The sequence below is a fragment of the Mastigoproctus giganteus genome, chromosome 1 (genome assembly GCF_048544385.1).
Source record: "Mastigoproctus giganteus isolate SK-2022 chromosome 1, ASM4854438v1, whole genome shotgun sequence".
NCBI lineage: Eukaryota > Metazoa > Arthropoda > Arachnida > Uropygi > Thelyphonidae > Mastigoproctus > Mastigoproctus giganteus.
The window spans coordinates 187,339,768-187,363,244 of record NC_143575.1 but is presented as its reverse complement, the minus strand read 5'-3'; the positions used below and the strand labels follow the sequence as shown (position 1 = coordinate 187,363,244).

At 37.7% G+C, this 23,477-nt stretch overlaps 1 protein-coding gene across 1 annotated transcript in view; it reads right to left on the bottom strand.

The window, feature by feature from the left end:
* The window catches only part of LOC150091374 (SH3 domain-containing kinase-binding protein 1-like), a 393,836-nt gene that overhangs the window by 156,819 nt on the left and 213,540 nt on the right, over positions 1–23,477 (bottom strand). The window contains exon 9 of the mRNA XM_090383547.1: positions 5,715–5,892. Coding sequence (XP_090239673.1) covers positions 5,715–5,892 — 178 coding nt within the window. The remainder of the gene's footprint in view (positions 1–5,714; positions 5,893–23,477) is intronic.

Sequence of the window (23,477 nt, the reverse complement as noted above, 5' to 3'; positions counted from 1 at the left end):
TAACTTCTCTTCCAGGGATGTACTGCAGGACCATCTGGACAGGATCTTCTCTGATCAATTTGACTGGAAACTACGATACAGTCACAAAGGAACTGAATACAAAAAAAAAAAAAAAAAAAAAAAAATTTGATATCATATATCAAATTAACTTTCAGGATAACTTTTGATACTTTTGCAAATAAAAGACTGCTGTACAAATTGGACCAGAGTAGCGTTCCAACTGTGTGGTATATGCTCACGGTAGCAGAAAATGAAAAAAACCTGGTGTGAATTGTGCAATATGAAGTTCTCTGAGCAATGCAGACAGACTGCCAGGGCAGCTTATGGAGTTTTGTCTATGATATACAGTAACTTTGCTATCAGGAACAAGGTCAGTTGGTTTTTGTTTTTTTATGGTGCAAAAACAACTAGAGTTATAATGTGCCAAATCACATAGGGACAAGGAAATTATTACTTTGTTGTATAAGGCAATGTGCTAGGCCAAATCTTGAGTACTGCACAGAGGTCCGGAGGTCTCATTTTAGGAAGGATGTAGATCTGCTGAAACAGGTGCAGATTTTCTAGTCGACAAGCAGTCACTTCTGCCATTTACCAGTGGGCTGAACATACCTCCAAAGAAAGCTTTGGCGTGGCTTTCGCAGCTTGAATGAACAGGTATATAAAATGTGTGCAGTTTCTAGGAGACCATGTCGAAAAGTGAGGCAAGTGTCACCTCGTAGAAGCTATAAAAATGTATTTACATCCTCTGATCTCCGCTGTGTGCACTGTCAGAATGTAAACAAATTTTACTGCCAGTGATTAAGACCTTATACTGTTCCTGAAAGATATTTTTGTTTCAGCAAGACTGAACACTAAACTTTTTGTATGGGAAATTTTTTCCCCTAATCCCAGAAGAGCGGCTTAATGGAAAGAGCTAGTGAAAAAATCTATTATATCATCCATAATTTCACAAACAATGTTAATAATTTGTATGCACTGAAGATTCCATAACACAGTCGAATCTCATTAATACAAAGACCTAAATTTTACCACTTTTTTTTTTTTTGGCACATATATATCTAAGAAGAATAATAAATAACAATAATATAAAAAATAAATGAAAAAATAAATTAATTTAAATTAATAAAATAAAATAATAAAAACAAAAGCCTTGTCTAACAATACAATAATAGAAATAAAACATTTTTTAAAGATAAACTAAGAGAAAAGCAATTAACAGAAATGAAAATGTTAGCATTAGCATGAGTAGAGGCATTTGATGCAAGAAAGCAAGCTTATGCAGCATCAGCCAAGAAAAAAAAAAAAACCCACTTCCACTTCACCCCTCTGTTCGTTCAAAATACCTGTCCAGTTGAGCCTTAAACTTATTTAGGCTATCAACCTCCACTACAAGGGATGGAAGTCTATTCCACAAACCAACCACCCGCTGGCTAAAGGCAAATTTCCGCACGTCTATCCTACATCTGTCTTTCCTCAATTTGAATTTATGCCCTCTCAGGTGATTATTCTGAGCTAGAGGAAGAATCCCATCAGCATTGAGCATGCTCAAACCATTCAAGGCTTTATACACCTCTATCAGATCACCTCGCTGGTGCCTAGTCTCCAGATACTGTAATTTGCAAAACTTAAGCCTTTCTTCATAAGAGCACCCCTTTGTTCCATTCACTAATCTTGTTGCCCTTCTCTGTACTCGTTCCAGCAGCTCTACATCCTTCTTGAAATGAGGCCTCCAGACCTGTATACAGTACTCTAGGTGTGGTCTGACCATTGCCTTATACAAGGGAATAATCACCTCCTTATCTGTGCTGGAAAAATTCCTGTATATCATTGACAATACTCCATGAGCTACTCTTGCAGCCCATCTGCACTGCTCAGAGAACTTCATATCTGCCTGCACAACCACCCCCAAGTCCCTTTCATTCTCTACCACTGTCAGTGTAGTACCACAGAGTTGATACGTTGCTCTGGGGTTGCTGTTTCCCATGTGTAGTACTTTACATTTGTCAATGTTAAACTTCATTTGCCACCTCTCAGCCCATCTGCTCAACCTTTCCAGATCCTGTTGCAGCAGCATAGTGTTAGTAGTGTCCTTGACAACCCTGCCAACCTTTGTATCGTCTGCAAACTTGGACATTAAGCTTGATATACCATCATCAATATCATTTATAAATACAGAAAACAATAATGGACCCAACACTGAGCCCTGAGGGACTCCACTAATAACATTAGTCCACGATGAGCAGTGTCCATTGATTACCACTCTCTGTCTTCTCCCCCTCAACCACCCCTTTATCCATAGCAGCAATTTGCCTCCAATGCCACACTGCTCCAATTTGTGCAGCAGCCTTCCATGTGCAACAGTATTAAAAGCCTTTCTAAGATCCAAGTATATAATATCAAAGCTATTCCCTGCATCCAGTTCTTTTGTGACTGCATCATAATATCCAATCAAATTGGTCAGGCAAGACTTCCCCTTAACAAAACCATGCTGTGTCCGAGCTATAACTGAAGTCTTGTCTAAATGATCCTGCAGTGCTTCTTTAACCAGTGCCTCCATTAATTTTCCTGGAACAGAAGTTAAGTTCACAGGTCTATAATTACTTATGTCAGTCTTTGATCCTCCTTTGTGAATTGGGGTCACATTTGCACATTTCCAGTCTATGGGTACCTCCCCTGAGTCCAAGGAAGCTCTCATAATTATGGCTAAGGGTTTGCTTACTTCCTTTGCTGGCTCCTTTAATATAACTGGATAGATCCCATCCACTCCAGGTGCCTTTCTTGTGTTTATCTTCAACAGGTTCTCCTCCACTTTACTCCCAGTTATTTCAAGATTCTGTAGCTTACTGCTAGAGTTGAATACACCTCTGGCATTCCCCTTGGTGAATAACTCCTCATGTGTGAATGTCGATGCAAAATATTCATTTAGTTTGTTAGCTACCTGAGCAGGATCATCAACAGTTGACCCATCAATATCAAGTGGACCAATCTGATTCATCCCCTTCCTTCTAGAGTTTACACAAGTAAAGAACTCTTTGCTGTTTTTCTTTGCATCCCTTGCCAAGGATTTCTCGTAATCTGCCTTCGCCTGCCTAACCTCCTTTGTAACTTGGTTGCATATCAACTTGTATCTATCATAGGCTTCTGTGTCATGTGTTAATTTGTAAGTATCCCATGCATTTTTCTTCTCTGCCATATGCCTCATTAGTTCATCTGACATCCATTTTGGCCTAAACCTTGAATAATATTTCTTAGTTGGTATGTAAAGCCTAGTAGCTTCCAAGATTAATTCTTTGAATGCTTCCCATTTTGAATTTGCTGTTGGTAACATCATCAGTTGGTCCCACTGTATAGAATTTAAATACTGTCTCAGTCCATCGTAGTCGCCTTTACGGAAGCAATAACCCTTCCCTTTACCCCTAATGGTAGTTACCTCTTTGAGTAAATCCCACTTCAGCACACTGTGATCACTGCCACCTAGTGGTTCATTTATCCGCAGATTCTTAATGCATGAAGAATCACTGCTGATAATCAAATCAAGAGTATTACTCCCTCTAGTTGCCTCCCGAACATGCTGATGTAGAAAACAATCATCCAATAAATCCACAAAAGCCCTGCTAGTGTGTGAGTGACCAGCCCCCAAATTCCAGTCAATATCTGGGAAATTAAAATCTCCCATTATAAGACTCTCTGATTTACTGGCCCACTCTATTTCCCTGTACAGTTTCTTATTATACTCATCAGTGTCATTAGGCCTATAGCACACTCCTACTCTCAATGTTGTACAGTATATACAGTAGAACCTAGATAAAGTTTTCCAAGGGAGTGGAGGTTTAGAACTTCTTATGAGGGGAAACTTCTTAGAAAGGAAAATGACCTAAAGGTATGAAATATTAACTACACAAATAAAAATGAAAAGTTACACATACATAAGTTAAAGATCATTTTAAGTACTATTTCAGAATTTATAAATATTTTACTCTGCTATGGGAAACATTTTTAAACTGAGAATTTCTAACCGCTTAACATTCTGTTCATTACACTCGTTACCAAGTTGGAAGAATGAGCTCCTTTGGACTTTCAAACTTAAGGTCACAATTACAATTAGACAGAGCAATAATCCACTCAATAATTCAGAACTGTTCACAACCATCAGAGCTTAACGTGGTCGACATATCAGATTATAGCTATTGATATAAACAATTGCAATGTCACTTCCATTATATCAAAATGTTTATACTAAAAAGATTTTAGTGCTGAAATCCTCTGACTATGGAAAATTCACTAATCGAACAAGTTTGTGCAAAGCATCGTTTTAGTTCATATCAAATCACCAAAGTAGGTGAAATGGCATCATTTTTGTTATATCTCATATTGTGAATGCCTTCACAACAAGTTGCCCTGATATTGAACTACCTTGAGAGTGGATTCTCAAATAGGCAACACTTCACCAGTGGATTCTTGATGGATACCTCATCTCTGGATGGAGCTATCCGCTGAGAATAAGTAACATGTCTTCTCCAGTGGTGAAGAGTTGCTTGTAGTGCAATAATAGGACAACTTGTTGTGATGGCATTCACAATATGAGATGTAAAAAAACGATGCCATTTCACCTACTTCGGTGATTTACTACGAACTAAAAGACTCACTACAAACATTTCGTGAAACCAAGTTATTCCTGTCTTTAAATCTTTGGAGCCAGCCACTACTGCATTTGAAGTTGCCAATTCCACGTTGCGGAACTAGATAATTTGCCTTTTCTTGCAAAATCAGACGTGATATTGGCAAATTAGATGCATGTAGTATCAACACATTTCAAGTGTTGATACCACTTGAAAAGTTTTGTTTCAAGCCCTTCGTGTTTTGCACCACAAATCTGTTTCCTGTTTTTTTATGGCTGCTCCAGTGTCATGTATTTCTTCAAGTTTTTTAGTATTGTAGATAAAGTAGGTAAAGGGATGTTGTATTCCTTTGCAATGTCCGTTTTGCTTCGTTCCATCCTATCAGCTTCTTGTATGATTTTCAGTTTAATTTCAAGGCTTAATTCTGCCTATTTGTGTTTTGTCGCCATAACACTGCTAGATGAGATTTAACATAAACAAACTTCAAATTAATTTAGACACAAGTTCCAAAAAAGACATCAGCTCAGATAACATGGCATAAAAATTAGATTATACTCTTGCAAAAGACTCTTTGAACTGGCATAACAATTGCAACTGACCTTAATCCCATGGAGAGTGAGGAAGCATATGTAAACAACTTAGAAAAACTGTTTTTCTTTTGTTAATTTAACAGCTCATCCTTCAACAATGATGTTTTCAGAGTATACTTACATTGTAGTACCATAAACTGGTTTTGTTTACACAAAAGTAACAAGTCAGTGCCATCCTTTGGCAAGCAGGGAACTGGGTGGCTAGAGGCAACAATCGGACAGCTGTGCCAAGATTTGTATTAAACATGCAAAATAACAATATTTATTTCTTGCAGGGTGAAAACAAACTTTGTAATACATATTAACTGAATTTTGTAATAACCAAATATATTTACATAGAAAAGCCTATCCTTTCGTAGGGGAATGGTATATGCTTCCTATAAACGAGTATTTTGTATAAATTGAGTTTGTATTAACAAGATTTTACTGTAGCTTGAACCTCTGTATAAAAATCATTGCAATTATAAGTATTATTTGTCTAGTGTATTCTTTAAATCTGGTTTACCTTTCTTTGGAAGTTCAGGTGGTGGTGGTTTACTAGGTGGAATTTTACTGCTTCTTCTGTCAATCAGCGGTGATTCTGATGTGAGATGAGGCTTTTCTGGTAATTCCGGTTTTGTGGCAGTTTTACTGGCTAAGACTGCTGCTGGCTTTTCAGGGCGTTCTGGTTTTTTTATCTGTGACTGAAATAGACAAAAAACACTATTGAAATTTATTTAGTTTTGTTAGTAATGGATAAAATGAATATTCAAGCTTTCATTTAATGATCCTTTCTGAGAATACTGATTCAGTAAACTGATAACTTCTCCAAGAAAATGTTAATTTTTTTTTAACATAGTTAAAAAAAAAAAAAAACTCAGCATTTTAACTTATAGCAAGAACATTTTCATTTAAATAACGATCAGATGGCCAAAATGTAGGACAAAAAAGTTTAAATGACCATGGCAATTCCATATATTTTAAGTTATACTAAATGAGGATGATGCAACAGTACAGTGATATCGGTTTCTGGCATATGCCAATCAGGCTGTACATTTTGAGAAAAGTTTCTCTTGAAAAATTGTAACTAAGTTGTTCCTTTGGCATCATGCTGCACAAGTAAATCAAAAGAGAGAATAGTAAAAAGTGCTTCAACCTGCATAAAGCAAAATCTGTGATCGATTTCTTGAAAGATTACAGATAATTTGCAGGCATTTTGTAGTACATCCTCTGTGACTTCCTCCATTCTCATTACACTTAAATTTCACAGGGCAATAATTCATTCACTGAAGAAGTAGGAAGTAGCACAAGAAATATAAGAAACATCTTCAAACTGCATAGAGTGAAATCTGTCTTTAATTTATAGAAGGAATAATTTGCATTCCTTCTAGAAATGAAAGACAGATTTCACTCTACAGTTTGAAGTGCATAGGTTTTCACTATTCTCCAAAATAATGCATTGCATTTTATTACGGTAAAAATACAGAAATGGTATTTGTAAATTAAACAGGAAACTTAGGAAGACTAATTTTTTGGTCAAGAGCTATATTATTATTACAGACTATGTTCAGAACAGTAAAGATTAAAAAACCATTGAATGATGTGGTTTATAGGATCTTTTAGTTGGATTTTATTTATCAGTGAGGATATAATAATTTTGATTCAGTTGTGATGGTTCACAGTTTACATACACATCATTAGCATGAAGAGAAAATTCACTAAAAAAACTTTTTCTAGTGTCATCTGGTTGTAGCAGAATCACGGTTGTGAACTACATTCACAATAGTCAGTCTCTGTCTTCGGAATTATTTACTTCCAACAATTTCAAAAGCCAGCATGGGCCCAGGACAAACAGCTTTTCTGACTGACTTTTCTCTCCAATTTCTATTTTCTATAACTCAAGGCTGTGGTCTGGTCTTCTACTCAATGTACAGGCATAGAGCAACTTATTCCCAATGCACCAGCCCCTCCAAATGTCTCTATTTAGTTTATAATCTTTACATTAATTAATCCACTCTAAGTGTCGTGTTTCACTTTCAGCATTAAAATCATCTACATTAACTCTTTTATAATGTGACTTGGCAATAACTACTTGCACATAAAGAAAATAACTGTATGATTACATATGGGAGACTTGTCCCGTGCTGGTGTCAAGAGGTCTCTTTCCTGACAATATGGGAATCCCCCCCTTTCAGGATGGAGTATGCGGGATGTTTTTATAACCAGAGTAAGACAGTACATGCACAGTTGTAGCTAGCCTCCTAATAGTATGGGTGGGTATAGTGAAGCAGCATTCCTGATGATTGTTTCGTGGTAGCAAAGTGGCCAGAAACAATTGAACAAAATAAAATAAACATTACACTAATTTCTGGACGTTTTACAGAACTGCAATCATAAAATGGCCAGAAATTAAAATGGTAAAGTTTAATGTTATTGTTAGGTTTTTTTTTTAGGCGCATTAGCAACTAAGGCCATATTGCTCCGGGGATATGCGGTGATCATTTCCTGACCTTTCTGCATTCTCCGTATTTAGTGGGCACGGGCTCGAACCCCAGTCTAATCAAGAAGCGTGTGCTACACACTGCTGCTCCTGCCCACCTGGCTACAGAGGCAGCAGAGTTTAATGTGTGTTAAGGAGTTACCCTACATAAGACAGTGCAGTTGCACACATGGTTCAGTAATATTTCAAAGGATTTAGTTCAAATTAATGACAACCAAAATCAAACAGCTGACATTCAAATTACTAAGCGTTCAAAATGTCTGTGTGATCAGAAATACGAATGTTCGAAATACTACTACCTCACAATGCTGAAAAGATTAAAATGGCCACAACACCAAACTATTAACATGATGACAGCTAAAAATCACAAGTTTCTGATCACTTAATACTGACAGAGTACAACATTTATAGTAAGAAACAAATGCATTATTGTTATGAAATATGCATCATTTATGAAAAAATTATAAAATATTTCTGATAGAAGTTTTTGACTCAAGTTTTTGTCATAAAAACTTTAGCATTAGTAGAGGCATATGATGCAAGAAAGCAAGCTTATACAGAATCAGCCAAAAAAAAAAAAAAAAAACCCCCCACTTCCATTTCACCCCTCCATTCATTCGTTTGAAATACCTGTCCAGCTGAGCCTTAAATTTATTTAGGCTATCAACTTCCCCAACAACGGATGGACGTCTGTACCACCAACCAACTACCCTCTGGCTAAAGGCAAATTTCCACACATGTATCCTACATCTGTCTTTCCTCAATCTGAATTTATGCCCTCTCAGGTGATTATTCTGAGCAAGAAGAAGAATCCCATCGGCATTGAGCATGCTCAAACCATTCAAGGCTTTATACACCTCTATCAGATCACCTCGCTGGTGCTTAGTCTCCAGACACTGTAATTTGCAAAATTTAAGCCTTTCTTCGTAAGAGCAACCCTTTGTTCCATTCACTAATCTTGTTGCCCTTCTCTGTACACGTTCCAGCAGCTCTACATCCTTCTTGAAATGAGGCCTCCAGACCTGTATACAGTACTCAATGTGTGGTCTGACCATTGCCTTATACAAGGGAATAATCACCTTCTTATCCCTGCTAGAAAAATTCCTGCATATCATTGACAAGATGCCACGAGCTACTCTTGCAGCCCGTCTGCACTGCTCAGAGAACTTCACATCTGCCTGCACAATTACCCCCAGGTCCTTTTCATTCTCTACCACTGTAAGTGTGGTACCACAGGGTTGATACGTTGCTCTGGGGTTGCTGTTTCCCATATGTAGTACTTTACATTTGTCAATGTTAAACTTCATTTGCCACCTCTCAGCCCATCTGCTCAACCTTTCCAGATCCTGTTGCAGCAGCATAGCGTCAGTAGTGTCCTTTAACAACCCTGCCAACCTTTGTATCGTCTGCAAATTTGGACATTAACCGTACTTTTCAATCTCACTTGAAAATTGCCCCCCACTGAGAGAAACTGATAATTTCCATAATTTCTACTCAATTTAAAAAATTGAAACTCTCAATATACATAAACAGAAGTATATTCTTTGATTTCCTACCTTTGGCGTTCAGCAAAAACTATTAATTCATTCGAAAACAGCAAAAATGTGCAACCACATATCAATTTTTGAAATTACGAGAGCAAAAAATGACGGCAGATACGTTTTATCTTGTTACACGTTACTGCATTAATCAAAATTCCTGCTTCATTTGTCATCAACGAATCAACAGACGCAGAGATATAATTGACTGGTCAAGCTTATGTCATTACCGTTACCATGGTGATCCAAGGAGAAAATAAAAAAGTAAACAACTTTCATGGAAAACAAACAGTTGAGCATCATTACTTGCAAACAATATTTTGCATGGCGCTTTCACATTTTGCTTTACTGCTTTTCGTAATGGTTGTACGAAAGAATTGCAATCAATTGTTTTTGAAAAACTAAAATATCGCATTTCCTTTCTTCAATGTGTATTGTATCTACTAGCAAAAAATCAAGGAAATTCTCCATTGTAAACCACAGCGGAAACGGAAGGAAAAAAAAGTGTCGTAAAACTGCCCACTACAATGCGCTTTATTGTAATTGTTTTTAGAGGACTAAATGGGAACAGCAGTTTCATGGATTTATATTTGATCTTCTTATGAAATTTCAAAAAAAAATTTCTATTCATAGTTGCGTTATAAACTTTGAAAACTGATGTCGAAGGAACTTTGCATGCATCTCACCTGGTGTGCAAACGAAAAAATATAGCTACGAGTAACACATTGTTTTCACACTCCGTTACTCCTCTCGTAGTAACGGATTAGGAAATTGTAATTGTTATTGAATACTTCGATATTTCCTTGATATGCATTTGATACCATCAAAAAATTTCGAGGGAAAAATTGAATTTTCATTGTCACACACATGCCCGAAAAATTCACAATAAAGTGTCATGTGTTTGGATGCCTGAATTTCATTCTGAGCTGCAAATGTAATTTCACTTCTCTTGCGCTGACAGAGTAGCTGTTTGCCAAAAGAAGGAAAACAGGGTTCATTTTCCTGAAATTTCCAGTTCCTTTCATTCACTTGGGGAATGAAAGGAATGAAAAAACCCCTTAGGGTAGATTGTCAAAGGTCCAGAGCTGTAACTACTTTGAAGTGGTTACAGTCCCCAACTTGGCAATGTTATTATGAATGAAATCCTGATCTTGGGCAATTTCTCTACAAGAGAGGGTTGCTAATCTTTTTTTACCCGCAAGTAATTTTCCAGATTTCTTGTTCTGCGCAACGCGAGAACTTTGTTTCACGTTGTGCAAGAAAAAAAAAAAAAAAAAAAAATATATATATATATATACACACATATATATATTATATTTTTATATATATATTTTTTATATATAAAATATATATACCACAAGTAAGTCTCAGGTCAATAAAATGCTTTTTGTATTTCTTGAGCTCACTTGCAATATTTCCAGAGGGAATATTCACTAGTACATGTTGATTGGACCACAAAGAACTTTCCCAATTTGGTATATATATATATATATATCTCGAAGCTGAATATAAATTTCAAATATCGCTGTATAGCTTGTCCCTGGATGCAAATGACTATGATAACTTTCGACTGACTGGATGTTTTCGCCTTTTACAGATATATTTTATTGGTTTTTGCTGTAAAATCAAACAGTCCTTTGTTGTTCCAAGTAATTCCGTATGTTCTGAGTACGGAAAAGGCTTTTCCTTACAATTGTGTAAAAACTCTAATTTTCATCATCTGAACTCAACTTAGAAGACAAAAGGATGGTAAATTTATATTCCAGACGACCGCAAAGTCGGAGGATATTGAAGAAAGGAATGATATTTTTGTTTTTCAATACAGATAATCAAGCTTTTTTTTAATTTATTTATTTATTTTTTTTTTGCATTTTTACTTTCTAACAATATTTGGCTTTACGTAAATTTCTGCTTGAACATTTTCCGTTCCTAACGTGTACTTGTCAATTACCCTTTGGAAATAGTGGCAAGTGAACTGCATTATACATTTCAAACATCGCTGTATAACTGTCCTTGAATACAAATGACTATGGTTACTTTCCTTTGAGTGACCACCTTGTACAGATGTTTTATTGTGGACACTTCCTTCCAGTCAGGAAAACATCAGTAGTCGTCCTTTCATTGTACCTAAAGTAATTCGTTATGTTGGCGGAAACCGTTTTTGCTCCTAATTGAAGTAACACTTTTGAATTTTGCCCAAGTCGATTTCCTGCACATACTGAAAATTAGAAGTGCAGTAAAAGAGTTGATAATTGGTGCCATTGGTGGGCAGCATTCAGATGAACAAATTTTCAGTTTATACTCTGGGATGACCACACGGTCAGAGTTCCTGAAATAGAGAAAGAGAGAGAGAATACAAGAAACCGCACGGTATTTAACAGTCACGGACTTGATTGTGTGAAATTGCTCGCCATAAACCACAAAACTCGTACTAAAACAGAATTTCTCCCTTTGCAATGACATCACAAAGCGTAACAAGCAAATATTTTCTAACCGATACTTTTTGAGCAGCCGTTAGTCGCAATCTGTTAGTTTTGTATTGTTAGAAATCTTGCATTTTTGTGAAGAATACACATTTCAAGAAACAACCATTATTCACAGCGTATGATTTTTTTCTTCTTTCCTTCGATGCACCAGTTTTCAAAGTTTATAACGCAGCTATAAATAAACATATTTTCTCGAAATTTCGTTAGAAGATCAAACCCAGAAAACTGCTGTTCCGATATTGTTTACTAAAATCAATTACAATAAAGCAAACTTTTTTTTTATCAAATGCTTATCAGTTTTACACCAGTTTTTCCCGTTTCCAACATGAATTTCCTTGATTTTCTGTTCGTAGGAGCAATACACGTTGAAGAAAATACGATCTGTTCGATCTTCAATAAACAGTTTCGATAAAGTGAAACAGTACAACTGTTTCGCTTTATCAACTAACAGTAGCTCGCCCGTGTCTTTTATTATTTTCTTAGCGTCCGAAGTAGCCGTGCGGAGACATAAGACAATTGGGTTTCATTAGCCATAGGTTAATTCGGGTGGGGTTAGAAAAATAACAGAAAAAGGCCTAACAAATTACACACTTGATATCACATTTTTGTCATTTGCGCGAAATTCAATAGAAATTTTTGAAAATTTAAGTGGGAAAATCGAAGAAAACAGTTCTGGCTTCACCTATAGCGAATTTCAGCTGTGTCCATAGAGTAAAAATTATAGAATTTATTAGTAGACCTTTGAACTGGGTCCACTAAACCCGAGGAGATAAAAATACAGTTAAGCTTGATATACCATCATCAATATCATTTAAAAATACAGAAAACAATAATGGACCCAACACTGAACCCTGAGGGACTCCACCAATAACATTAGTCCACAATGAGCAGTGTCCACTGATTACCACTCTCTGTCTTCTCCCCCTCAACCATCCCTTTATCCATAGCAGCAATTTGCCTCCAATGCCACACTGCTCCAATTTGTGCAACAGTATCAAAAGCCTTTCTAAGATCCAAATATATAATATCAAAGTTATTCCCTGCATCCAGTTCTTTTGTGACTGCATCATAGTATCAAATCAAATTGTTCAGGCAAGACTTTCCTTTAACAAAACCATGCTGTGTCCGAGCTATAACTGAAGTCTTGTCTAGATGATCCTGCAGTGCTTCTTTAACCAGTGTCTCCATTAATTTTCCTGGAACAGAAGTTAAACTCACAGGTCTATAATTACTTATGTCAGCCTTTGATCCTCCTTTGTGAATTGGGGTCACATTTGCACATCTCCAGTCTATGGGTACCTCCCCTGAGTCAAAAGAAGCTCTCATAATTATGGCTAAGGGTTTGCTTACTTCCTTTGCTGCCTCCTTTAATATAACTGGATAGATCCCATCCATCCCAGGTGATTTTTTTATGATTATCCTCAACAATTTCTCCTCCACTTTCCTCTCAGTTATTCAGTCACTGCCAGAGTTTACTTCACCTCTGGCATTCCCCTTCCTGAATAACTCCTCATGTGTGAATGTACATGCAAAATACTTGTTTAGTTTGCTAGCCACCTGAGCATGATCCTCAACTGTTGAACCATCAATATCCAGTGGACCAATCTGATTCATCCCTTTCCTTCTAGATAAAGTTTATATAGATAAAGAACTCTTTTCTGTTTTTCTTTGCATCCTTTGCCAAGGATTTCTCATAATCTGCCTTTGCCTGCCTAATCTCCTTTGTGACTTGGTTACAGACCAGCTTATATCTATCATAGGCTTCCGTGTCACCCATTAATTTATATGTATTCCATTCATTTTTCTTCTCTGCCATATGTCTCATTAGTTCATCTGACATCCATTTAGGACTAAACCTTGAACAATATTTCTTAGTTGGTATGTAAAGCCTAGTAGCTTCCAAGATAAGTTCTTTAAATGCTTCCCATTTCGAATTTGCTGTTGGTAACATCATCAGTTGGTCCCACTGAACAGAATTTAAATACTGTCTCAGACCATAGTAGTTGCCTTTACGAAAGCAAAAACCCTTCCCTTAACCCCTGATGGTAGTTACCTCTTTGAGTAAATCCCACTTCAGCACACTGTGATCACTGCCACCTAGTGGTTCCTTTATCTGCAGATTCTTAATGCATGAAGAATCACTACTGATAATAAGATCAAGAGTATTACTCCCTCTAGTTGCCTCCCGAACATGCCGACGTAGAAAACAATCATCCAATAAATCCACAAAAGCCTTGCTAGTGTGTGAGTGACCAACCCACAAATTCCAGTCAATATCTGGAAAATTAAAATCCTCCCATTATAAGACTCTCTGATTTACTGGCCCACTCTATTTTCCTGTACAGTTTCTTATTATACTCATCAGAGTCATTAGGCCTATAGCACACTCCTACTCTCAATTTTGATCTCCCAATGCTTATGTCACACCAAACTGACTCGACATTGCACTGTCCAGCGATGTCGACTGGCTTCACTTCCTTGGATTTTATGTGTTTCATAACTAATAGCATAACCCCTCCTCCCTTCCTATCCTGTCTATCCTTTCTGTACATATTGTACTCCCCAAATTCCAGTTCTGCATTCCTTATATCTGTGTGACACCACATCTCTGATATCCCAACAATATCTGCCTTTGATGTTTTGAGCAATACCTCAAATTCATCAAATTTATTTACCAAACACCTAGGCGCCTTCATAGCCAGGTGGGCAGGAGCAGCAGTGCGTAGCACACGCTTCTTGATTAGACCGGGGTTCGAACCTGTGACCACCAAATACAGAGAATGCGGAAAGGTCATGGAATGACCATCGCATATCCCCGGAGCAATATGGCCAAAAACCAAACTCCTAGTATTGGTGTACACACAGGTATACATGCACCTGTTCCTATTCTTAGCTACCCTAACACAACCCATGTGTTTTCTTGTACCGCAACGACTCCCAGCAGTCTGAAATATCCTGCATCTTGTTTTCCAGGCTGCTGCTCATTCCAATAGAAGCAGTGCAAGAATCACTTTCACCTCTGCCGGTGGCTACTGTTAATCTATTAGTCCTTGTATCCCACCAAGCTAGCAGTTTTCCGACCCACCTAACCCTACCTCGATACCATCAGCAAATATTCTTGCACCCTTTCTATTTAAGCGTATCCCATCCCTGTAGAAGCAGTCTCTCCTGTTAACAAGTACAGACGAAGCTGAAAAAAAATTCTACCCCTTGAGCCTTCCTTTCACAATCTTTCCAGGGCTGAAATGATTGACAAGTCTCTCATCATATACTTCCTCCTATCATGTCTGGGCAGAATTGCAGACACTTTCAAATTCAACCCTAATTCACAGCTTTTTTTCAACATTGAACTTGGATGTATACCAACTGATTATAATTATTACAGTATATGGGAAACCAAATTAATTTATTTCTACCTTAGTTTTAGCGGACTCAGTTTGATCTTTTTATGGGGACTTAGAGGGGATTATCCATTCTGTGTGTTATCAGACACTCAGATTAAAACACTAATGGATCCCATATCTTTCTATTTCAGAATATTTAGGAGAAGTCCAGTTGGCCTGCCTCCCTGAAATTCACTCATGCACACCTCGATGGTAAGCCCTGTTATGTCACTTAGGTGGCAATGAACGTGTAGAATGGTTCTCTTCAAGACGCCTGGTCAGTGTGAAGGGGAAAAGACCAAACCCTCCAGCACATGACAGCACGACGAAACAAATGGCCCTCAGTCCGCAGTGGCTTTCACTCACCCTCTTATGGCAGCGAGAGGATCAGAGTGGAAGTAGAGGGTGCTAAGAATCTCTGAGTATGACCAGACTGCCATGCACAGAAACTGAACTTGGCCTGTTACAACGTAAGATCGCTCATCGGTGAAGATAGGATATTAGAGCAGGAAAAGGTATTAGAAAATGTGAATTGGAATATCATCGGTTTGGCTGAAACAAGAAGAAGAAATGAATCATTTATAAGTTTATCGAGTGGAAATCTGCTGTACACCAATGGAAACAGTGAAAGGAGCGAAGGTAGAGTTGGCTTTCTGGTCCATAAAGATATAAAAAACATTTTGGAATTCAAAAGTACATCACCATGGGTGTCAAGGCTACTACTCAGGATTTCTAAGTGGTACAAGCTAAAAGTTATAACGATTTATGCACTAACCTTGAGTCATAATGATGAAGAGGTTGAAGATAAGTACACCGATATTGAGTCTTCTAGATGAGCAGAAAACCCACTAAACTATCATTATGGGGAACTTCAATGCTAAGGTTGGAAAGAGACAAAACAGTGCAGAAAGGGGAACTATAGGAAATTTTGGAATTGGTGAAAGAAATGAAAGAGGTTTGTTTGTTTGTATTGAGGTTTAATTGTGCATGGACTACACGGGTCATAATGTGCCAGTTCATATGGTGTGATGTGTTTCAGGGGTGTTTTGTTTACTTTTGATTTCAATTGTTCCTTTTAACCTGATTCATAGGTCCTTGTGTTAGTCTGTTGCTTATATTCACGTCCTTAGAGGAGGTGGTATAAATTAATATCTTTAAGAAAGTTGAAAACATCTGTGAAGTCATGTTTATTTTTCAAGAAGTCTGTTAGTGTAATGGGGTCATGTGTCCCATAAATATCTTTGAAGGCTTGTTTGTGTTCATTTGCATATAAATATGCGTTGAACTGATTGGACAGTATCACAAGTCTGGCATCGTGGTGGTTCCTCTGCTCGCAACAAAAATGAGTGTGTAATATGGGTATGCCCGATTCATAGCCTGGTGAGTGCTGTTTCTTCTTTTTTTGACCTTCGACTGCTAGAAATCCAGTTTTCAATCTTCGGCTTTATTTGGTATAATTTGTTTGCAGTTTGCTGATTCCAAGTTTCTTGCTATTACAACTGGCAAATAAGCCATATCGCAGGCTTGTAATTGGAATACGGCACTGTTATATCTTCTCCGATCTGTAGTATAGCTTCTTTTGCTGACTTGTTTGCTGCTTCGTTTTCAGCAATCCCTGTATGTCCTGGGATCCAGCGGAAAAGTATATCCGGTTCATTTCTGGCATAGTCAGTTAGTATTTGCCGTATGTGTCAAAGGATTGGGTGTTTGGGTGTACCTATATTTTGCATGGCTTGTAAGGAACTCAAGGAATCTGTATATATTTATACAGAAGTGTATACAGATTCCTTAACCTGTATACACTTCTTGTGTATACTTAATCTGTATACACAAGAAGTGTATACAAATCAAGGAATCTGTATACACTTCTCGTGTAATGCTTATCTTGTACATGAGTTAAGACTATTTTTTTTTGCTTATAATTCGGCTGTGTATACACAAAAGTGTCTGTTTTCGAACCATCTGTGTATATTGGAATATAGTCAGAAAATTGAATTCTGCGCTCTGCACGTAACTGTTGGAAGATTGTTGCAGGTATCACTTTTTTATTCCATTTCCGAAAGGAGAAGTCTCATATTGGGATATGCAAATCCCATGGTGGAGGAGTATGAACTGGCATGTGTGCTATTCTGTCTATATTAAAGTTATGTACTGCTAAAAAGTCTTGCTGTTGTTATTTGGTTTTTAGGAGCATTAGCAACTAAGGCCATATTGCTCTAGAATATGTGGTGGTCATTCTCTGACCTTTCCGCATCCTCCGTATTTGGTGGTGACGGGCTCGAACCCCGGTCTAATCAAGAAGAGTGTGCTACGCACTGATGCTAAAAAAAAAAACTGGTGCCTAAAAAGTCTTGCATTCTAATTCCCAGGGGTCAGTTTGCTTGTTGGCAATTCTGGTATATGTTTCTGCAACATGGATCAAAGAGGATCTCACAAGAGGATCTCCTATGTCCATGCATAGATTTTATTTTAAATGTATAATACAATGCAAGTTGCTGTCGCCTAAGAGTTAAAGGTGGTTCATTGGCTTCAGCATAGATACTATATATGGGAGAGGTACGATAAGAGCCGGTAGCTATACGCAGTGCGTTGTGATGAACCCGATCCAGCCATTTCAGAGCTGTTTTCCGTGCTAAATCATACACTGGGGCTCCATAGTCCAACTTTGATCTAATTAGTGCTTTTTATAAGGTTAGTAAGGAATATCTGTCTGCTCCCCATGCTGTTGACGACGAAAGGATTTAAAGTATGTTCAGGTGTTTTGTACAGCTTTTATGTAGCTCCCGGATATGCTCCATGAATGTGAGTTTCTTATCTAAGATTAGTCCAATGCAGCCGAAGGCAAAATGAAATTTTGCCTTCGGCTGCATTGGTATATTCTTGCCTTCTAATTTCAGTTCATGATCAGGATGGAGATTTCTTTTGCGATAAAAATGCACACATATTGTTTTTCGTGTTGACAGTCTGCAACTGTTATCTAGTGACCACTTATTTATATTGTTGATTGCACATTGCAATTGCCTCTCGATAGTTCTCATGTTCTCCTGACTAGAGATACTAAAGTCATCAACATAAAGTGCATGTGAAACCGAAGGAGGGAGTTGATTTGTGATTGAATTAATCTTTAGGGCAAACAAAGTGGCGCTCAAGACTGAGTCCTGTGGAATGCCTTCTTCTTGTTGATAGATTTTAGAGAAAGAAGTTTGTACTTTGACTTGGAAGGTTCTGTTCATAAAGAAGTTCTGAATAAACATAGGGAGATTGCCTCTGAGTCCAGAATGGTGCATATCTCGCAGGATCCCATATCGTAAGCTTTTTCAATGTCAAAAAATACTGTAACCATATGTTGTGATCTGATAAATGCATTTCTGATGTTGGCTTCTATACTGACTAGGTGGTCTAGAGAAGACCTATGATGTCTAAAACCACAATGCGTGTTTGTGTAGATGTTATTTTCCTCTAGATACCAAATCAATCTCTTATTTATCATTTTTCTAGTAATTTTCCTAAACAGCTGGTGAGGGCTATTGGTCGATAGTTGCATGGATTTGTCAGGTTTAGGGAAAGCTAGTACTACTGCATGGCACCATGTGTTTGGAATATTCTGTTATACAATTTCAATAAATTTTCTAATTCAGTCTTGTTAAGGTGCTTGATCATGTCGTAATGTACGTCGTCTGGGTATACTGCACTTGGCCTGGCTGTGAACAAAACTTTGTGCAGTTTGTTTATTGTGAATGACTGATTGTAGGGTTCCATTACCTTTTTATTTAAATTTGATCTTATGCTTTTTCTTTTTGGATCAGAAATTCCGGATGGCGTGAATCTTTTGCTGATACTTTTGCAAAGGTCTCACCTAATGTGTTTGCAATAACGGTAGGTTCAGTCAAACTAATTCCATTGCAGACCAGTATTGGTGATGGCCTATTTCTATATTTACCTGTCATTTTTCTTATTTTATTCCAGACTATATGTGGATTTGTTGTTTTGTTTATTGTAGATGTGAATTTGACCCATGTTGCTCTTTGACTCTGCTTCCTAGTAAATCGCGCTATGGCTCGCATTCTTTTGTACTGAATCAGATTTTTTGTTGTTGGGTACCTGCAAAAATGGTTCCATGCTCTATTCTATTGTTTTCTTGTTTCAGTGCAATCACTGTTCCACCATGTTTTCGGACGGTTTGGGAAACATGATGAAGTCTTCGGGATTGTTAGCTTGCCTGCATTTTGTATGGTTTCTGTGACATGTGCTAGTGCAACAACTACTGTTTCCTGCTCAATGATATTGGTGTTGCTTTTTCCTGAATGCTTCCCAATTAGTTTTTTCTATTTTCCAGCAAGGAGTTCTGCTGGTATGATATGGATATTCACTGACCAGTGTGGAAATTACTGGATAATGATCACTCCCAAGAGGATCCTCAAAAACTTCCCAATTAAATTGTGTGTAAAGTGTAGGAGTACATATAATAAGTACTATAGCTGTGCTAGTCCGAGTTGGAAAGTGGAAGTAAGTGTGGTTACCCCCTGTTAAGAAGTAGGAGGTTATTATTATCTAGCAGTTGTTCAATAATGCATCCTCTTCTGTTGTAGTCGGAGCATCCTCACAAAGGGTTATGTCCATTCATATCTCCCATCAGACAGATTGGGGGTGGTAGTTGTTATATTAATGCATCTAGGTCTTCATAACAGACATCTTCTCCTGGTGGAATGTATAATGAACATATGGTTAATAGGAATCTTGCTATTGCACGAATTGCTACCACTTCTAATGGGCTATTTATATGCACCTGTTGTGTTGGTATTCTGTTATTTACTAACATAGCAACTCCTCCATGTGTTATACCTTGAGTTATTTGGTCTCTTCTGTACATTGAGTAGTTCCTGTTATTCAGGGTACCTTGTTGTTTAAGGTACGTTTCCTGGAGACAGATTGGTGTGTACTGGGTGATCAGATACTGTATGTCGTCAAAATTAGTATGTAATCCTCGACAGTTCCATTGAATAATTTTATCCATTATTTATATTTGCTCAGCCCCTCGAGCTGTTTTCGTTGGGTGGTTGTCTTTTGTTTTTGTCCTTACTTTATCTCTTTTGAGGAATACCGGTTTTCTGGTATCCATATCTTCTTCTAATTCTTCAGCATGGATTTCCAACACTTCGTCATCTATCTTTCCTGTTTTCTCAAATTCCATAAATTGTGAGGTAGGCTCATGATTTCATGGTCCTTCATTACTCTTACACTGTTGCAAGGTTGGAGAATCCGAGGGGATTGAGATCAGTGTGTTTACTGTTTTCTCATGTTTATCTTGTAGCTTTGCTTGGAGTAAGTGAGATTTCAGTTTGACATTCCACTGATTTAAATTTAGTTGCTACTTGTGTTTATGTTGGTCTATTGGTTATGGTTGGCTGGACCATTTTTCTTGCTTCTTGGTATGTAATATTGTGGTCCATTTTGTATTTCTGTATTTCTTTTTCTTTTTTCCATCTTTCACATGTTCTGGAGTAGGCAGGATGTTCTCCTTTACAATTTGGACACTTTGGGGCCAGGACTGGGCAGTCATCAATCTGATGTTCTTTGGATCCACATTTAGCAGATGTATTTCTACATGCTGTTTGTGAGTGTCCAAATTTTTGACATTTGAAACAGTGCCAAGGGATTTGGGATATATACTTTTACTTGGTAGTTCAAATATCCTGCTTTTACAGTAGGTGGGATTTTTGGTGTATTAAATGTCAGGATTAAGGTTTTGGTAGGTATTACATTTCCATCTCTCCGAATAGAAATCTGTCTTACATTCGTCACTCCTTGATTTTGGAGTTCGTTCTGATTTCCTCTTCAGTAACGTGTAAGAGATCCCATTCGGAGATTACTCCCCGCAAAGAGTTTAAGGTGTTATGGAGGGGTGACTATTACTGGTATCCTTCCAAAGTTCGATACATTCAGTAACTTTTCTGAATGTCTAGTACTGGATGTTTCAACTAACAAATCCCCAGATCGGAGTCGCCTGACCGTTTTTGGTGTTCCGGCTAGTCCTTCCAAGACTTTTTGGATGAAAAATGGGGATTTCATTCCTAATGTCTCCCCTCCAGTGGAGCGGATGATTAGGAATAAAGGTGTCGGTGATGGTTTGGAGCCATCTGTTCTTTGCCTTTTGGCAGTATTTTCTGGTTCTTCAGCAGGCCGATTTTGTGGGATCGTCTCTGAAGTCCCTTGGGAAGTAGTGACTGTACTATTCATGTTTTGCTCTTTTTAGCCCTGGCAGTGTACCTTCCAACTCCCAGGTTTCTGGTCCCGCCACGAGGAGCCAAGAGAGGTGCCACCAAGTGACCAAGCAGTGGCTATAAATTAGTAGGGTTGGTGGTTAGTTTGAAATAAGAGAAAAAAAGGAAGGTGACTTTCCTTTCTGTTAGTTTGCTAGATCCTTTTAGCAAAACTTACTTATCAAGTACTGAAAAATGAAGATCGCTATAAATATAATAAACTAAATATAATTAAGAAGCACACTCTAGAATCACTTTAAATCACTTGGAAAATGCTTGGCACTTGGGGCCAATGAAAGAGGTGAAGAGCTTGTGGAATTTGCAGAATGCTGAGAAATGTCAGTGATGAACACTTTTTTCAAGAAAAAAAGTGAACAGAAAGTGGACATGAAAGAGCCCAAATGGATTAACAACTAATGAAATTAACTTCATCCTCACTAACAGAAGATATATCGTGAATGATGTTACTGTTGTAAACAAGGTAAATGTTGGCAGTGATCACAGAATGGTAAGATGCACATTTGATGTAGATGTAAGAAAAGAAAGGAAAAACTGACTTGAGTAAATAATAAGGTCTTTGAGATAACAGAAGAGGAGAAAAAGCAGTATGTACTGGATCTTAAGAACAAGTTTCAGCTTCTGCTGACTGTTCAGCACCAATATAGTGATGAAGAATACTACGACTTTCTGAAAGTGGTAAAGCCCAAGAAACCTATAAGTAAAAAGAAATCCAAAGAAGAAAAAATTAATCAAGAAACACTTGTCATGATGAACTGAAGATGACAAATAAAGAGCAAGATAAACACTGACAAGGCCAAAATTGGGTATACTGAGTTATGCAAAGCCATTAGAAAGAGACTCACAGAGGACATAAGATTTAACACATGAAAAGTAGAACAAGCATTAAGGGAAAACAAAGAACTTAAATCAGCAACCATGAGCAGGAATACAGAAAGACAAATGATACTGAAACTGGAATAGCAATGGTGTACTAATAAATAGCAGAGAAGGCATGATTCAAATAGCAGAAGACTACTATAGAGAATTATACAAGGAGCGAGGGAATGATGCCAGCAGTGGAGAAGATGGAATATAAATTAGCAACACATACGACAAAGCTGATATCCTTCCTGATGGGGTAGAACATGCACTGAAAAAAAATGAAGAATCACAAAGCTCCAGGGGAAGATGAAGTTACTGTAGATTTGTTAAAATTGGGAGGAAGAGACATGACATAGAAACTGGCAAGACTCTTCACAAAATGCATTAGAAAAGGTATAACGCCTAAGGAATGGAATAATGCAATCATAGTTTTGCTGCACAAGAAAGGAGACAAATCGGAAATTGGATTTTATAGACCAATTAGCTTGTTGTCTGACATCTAAAAGTTGTTCACAGGGGGTCATTACTGACAGATCAGAAAGAATATTTAATGAGAACCAGCCGAAAGAGCAAGCTGGCTTTAGGACAGGATTCTCAACTATGGATCACCTTCATGTAATATCACAGCTAAGGGAGAAAACAAATGAATATAAAACGCTATTATGCCTGGCATTTGTGGATTATGAAAAGGCATTTGACTCCATACAGCATAAGGTAATGTTTCGGGCACTGGAAAGACAAGGCATAGATAACCCTTATACAAAGGGTACTAGGAAAGTTTTGCAATATGACGCAACAATGAATCACAGGAAGCTGCTTGTTGCTGCATGTTGAGACATGTTCATACGTGCATAGTAGCCGCCGCGCCAAGTCGATGGGCTCAGTTATTCATTAGTAGTGAGAGTGTAAAGTGCTTGCGATGGCATCGTGGTCACGAAATGAGATAAGGACAGTTTTGCGGTATAATTTCGTGCGTGGTTTAACCATAGACCAGTGCTTAGAAGAAATGACTCTTGCACTAGATGATGATTGTCCACATTGTACAACGATATTCAAGGGGTATAGAGAATTCCAAAGGGGAAATTTCACTCTGGAGGATTCTGAGAGGCCGGGAAGGCCACGAACGTCAGTTACGGAGGAAAACGTTACTGCTGTGAGGAAAATGCTTGACGAAAACAGGCGATTGACCTACCAACAGATAGAGGATACTTTGGGCCTAAATGCACCAGCAATTCGTTAG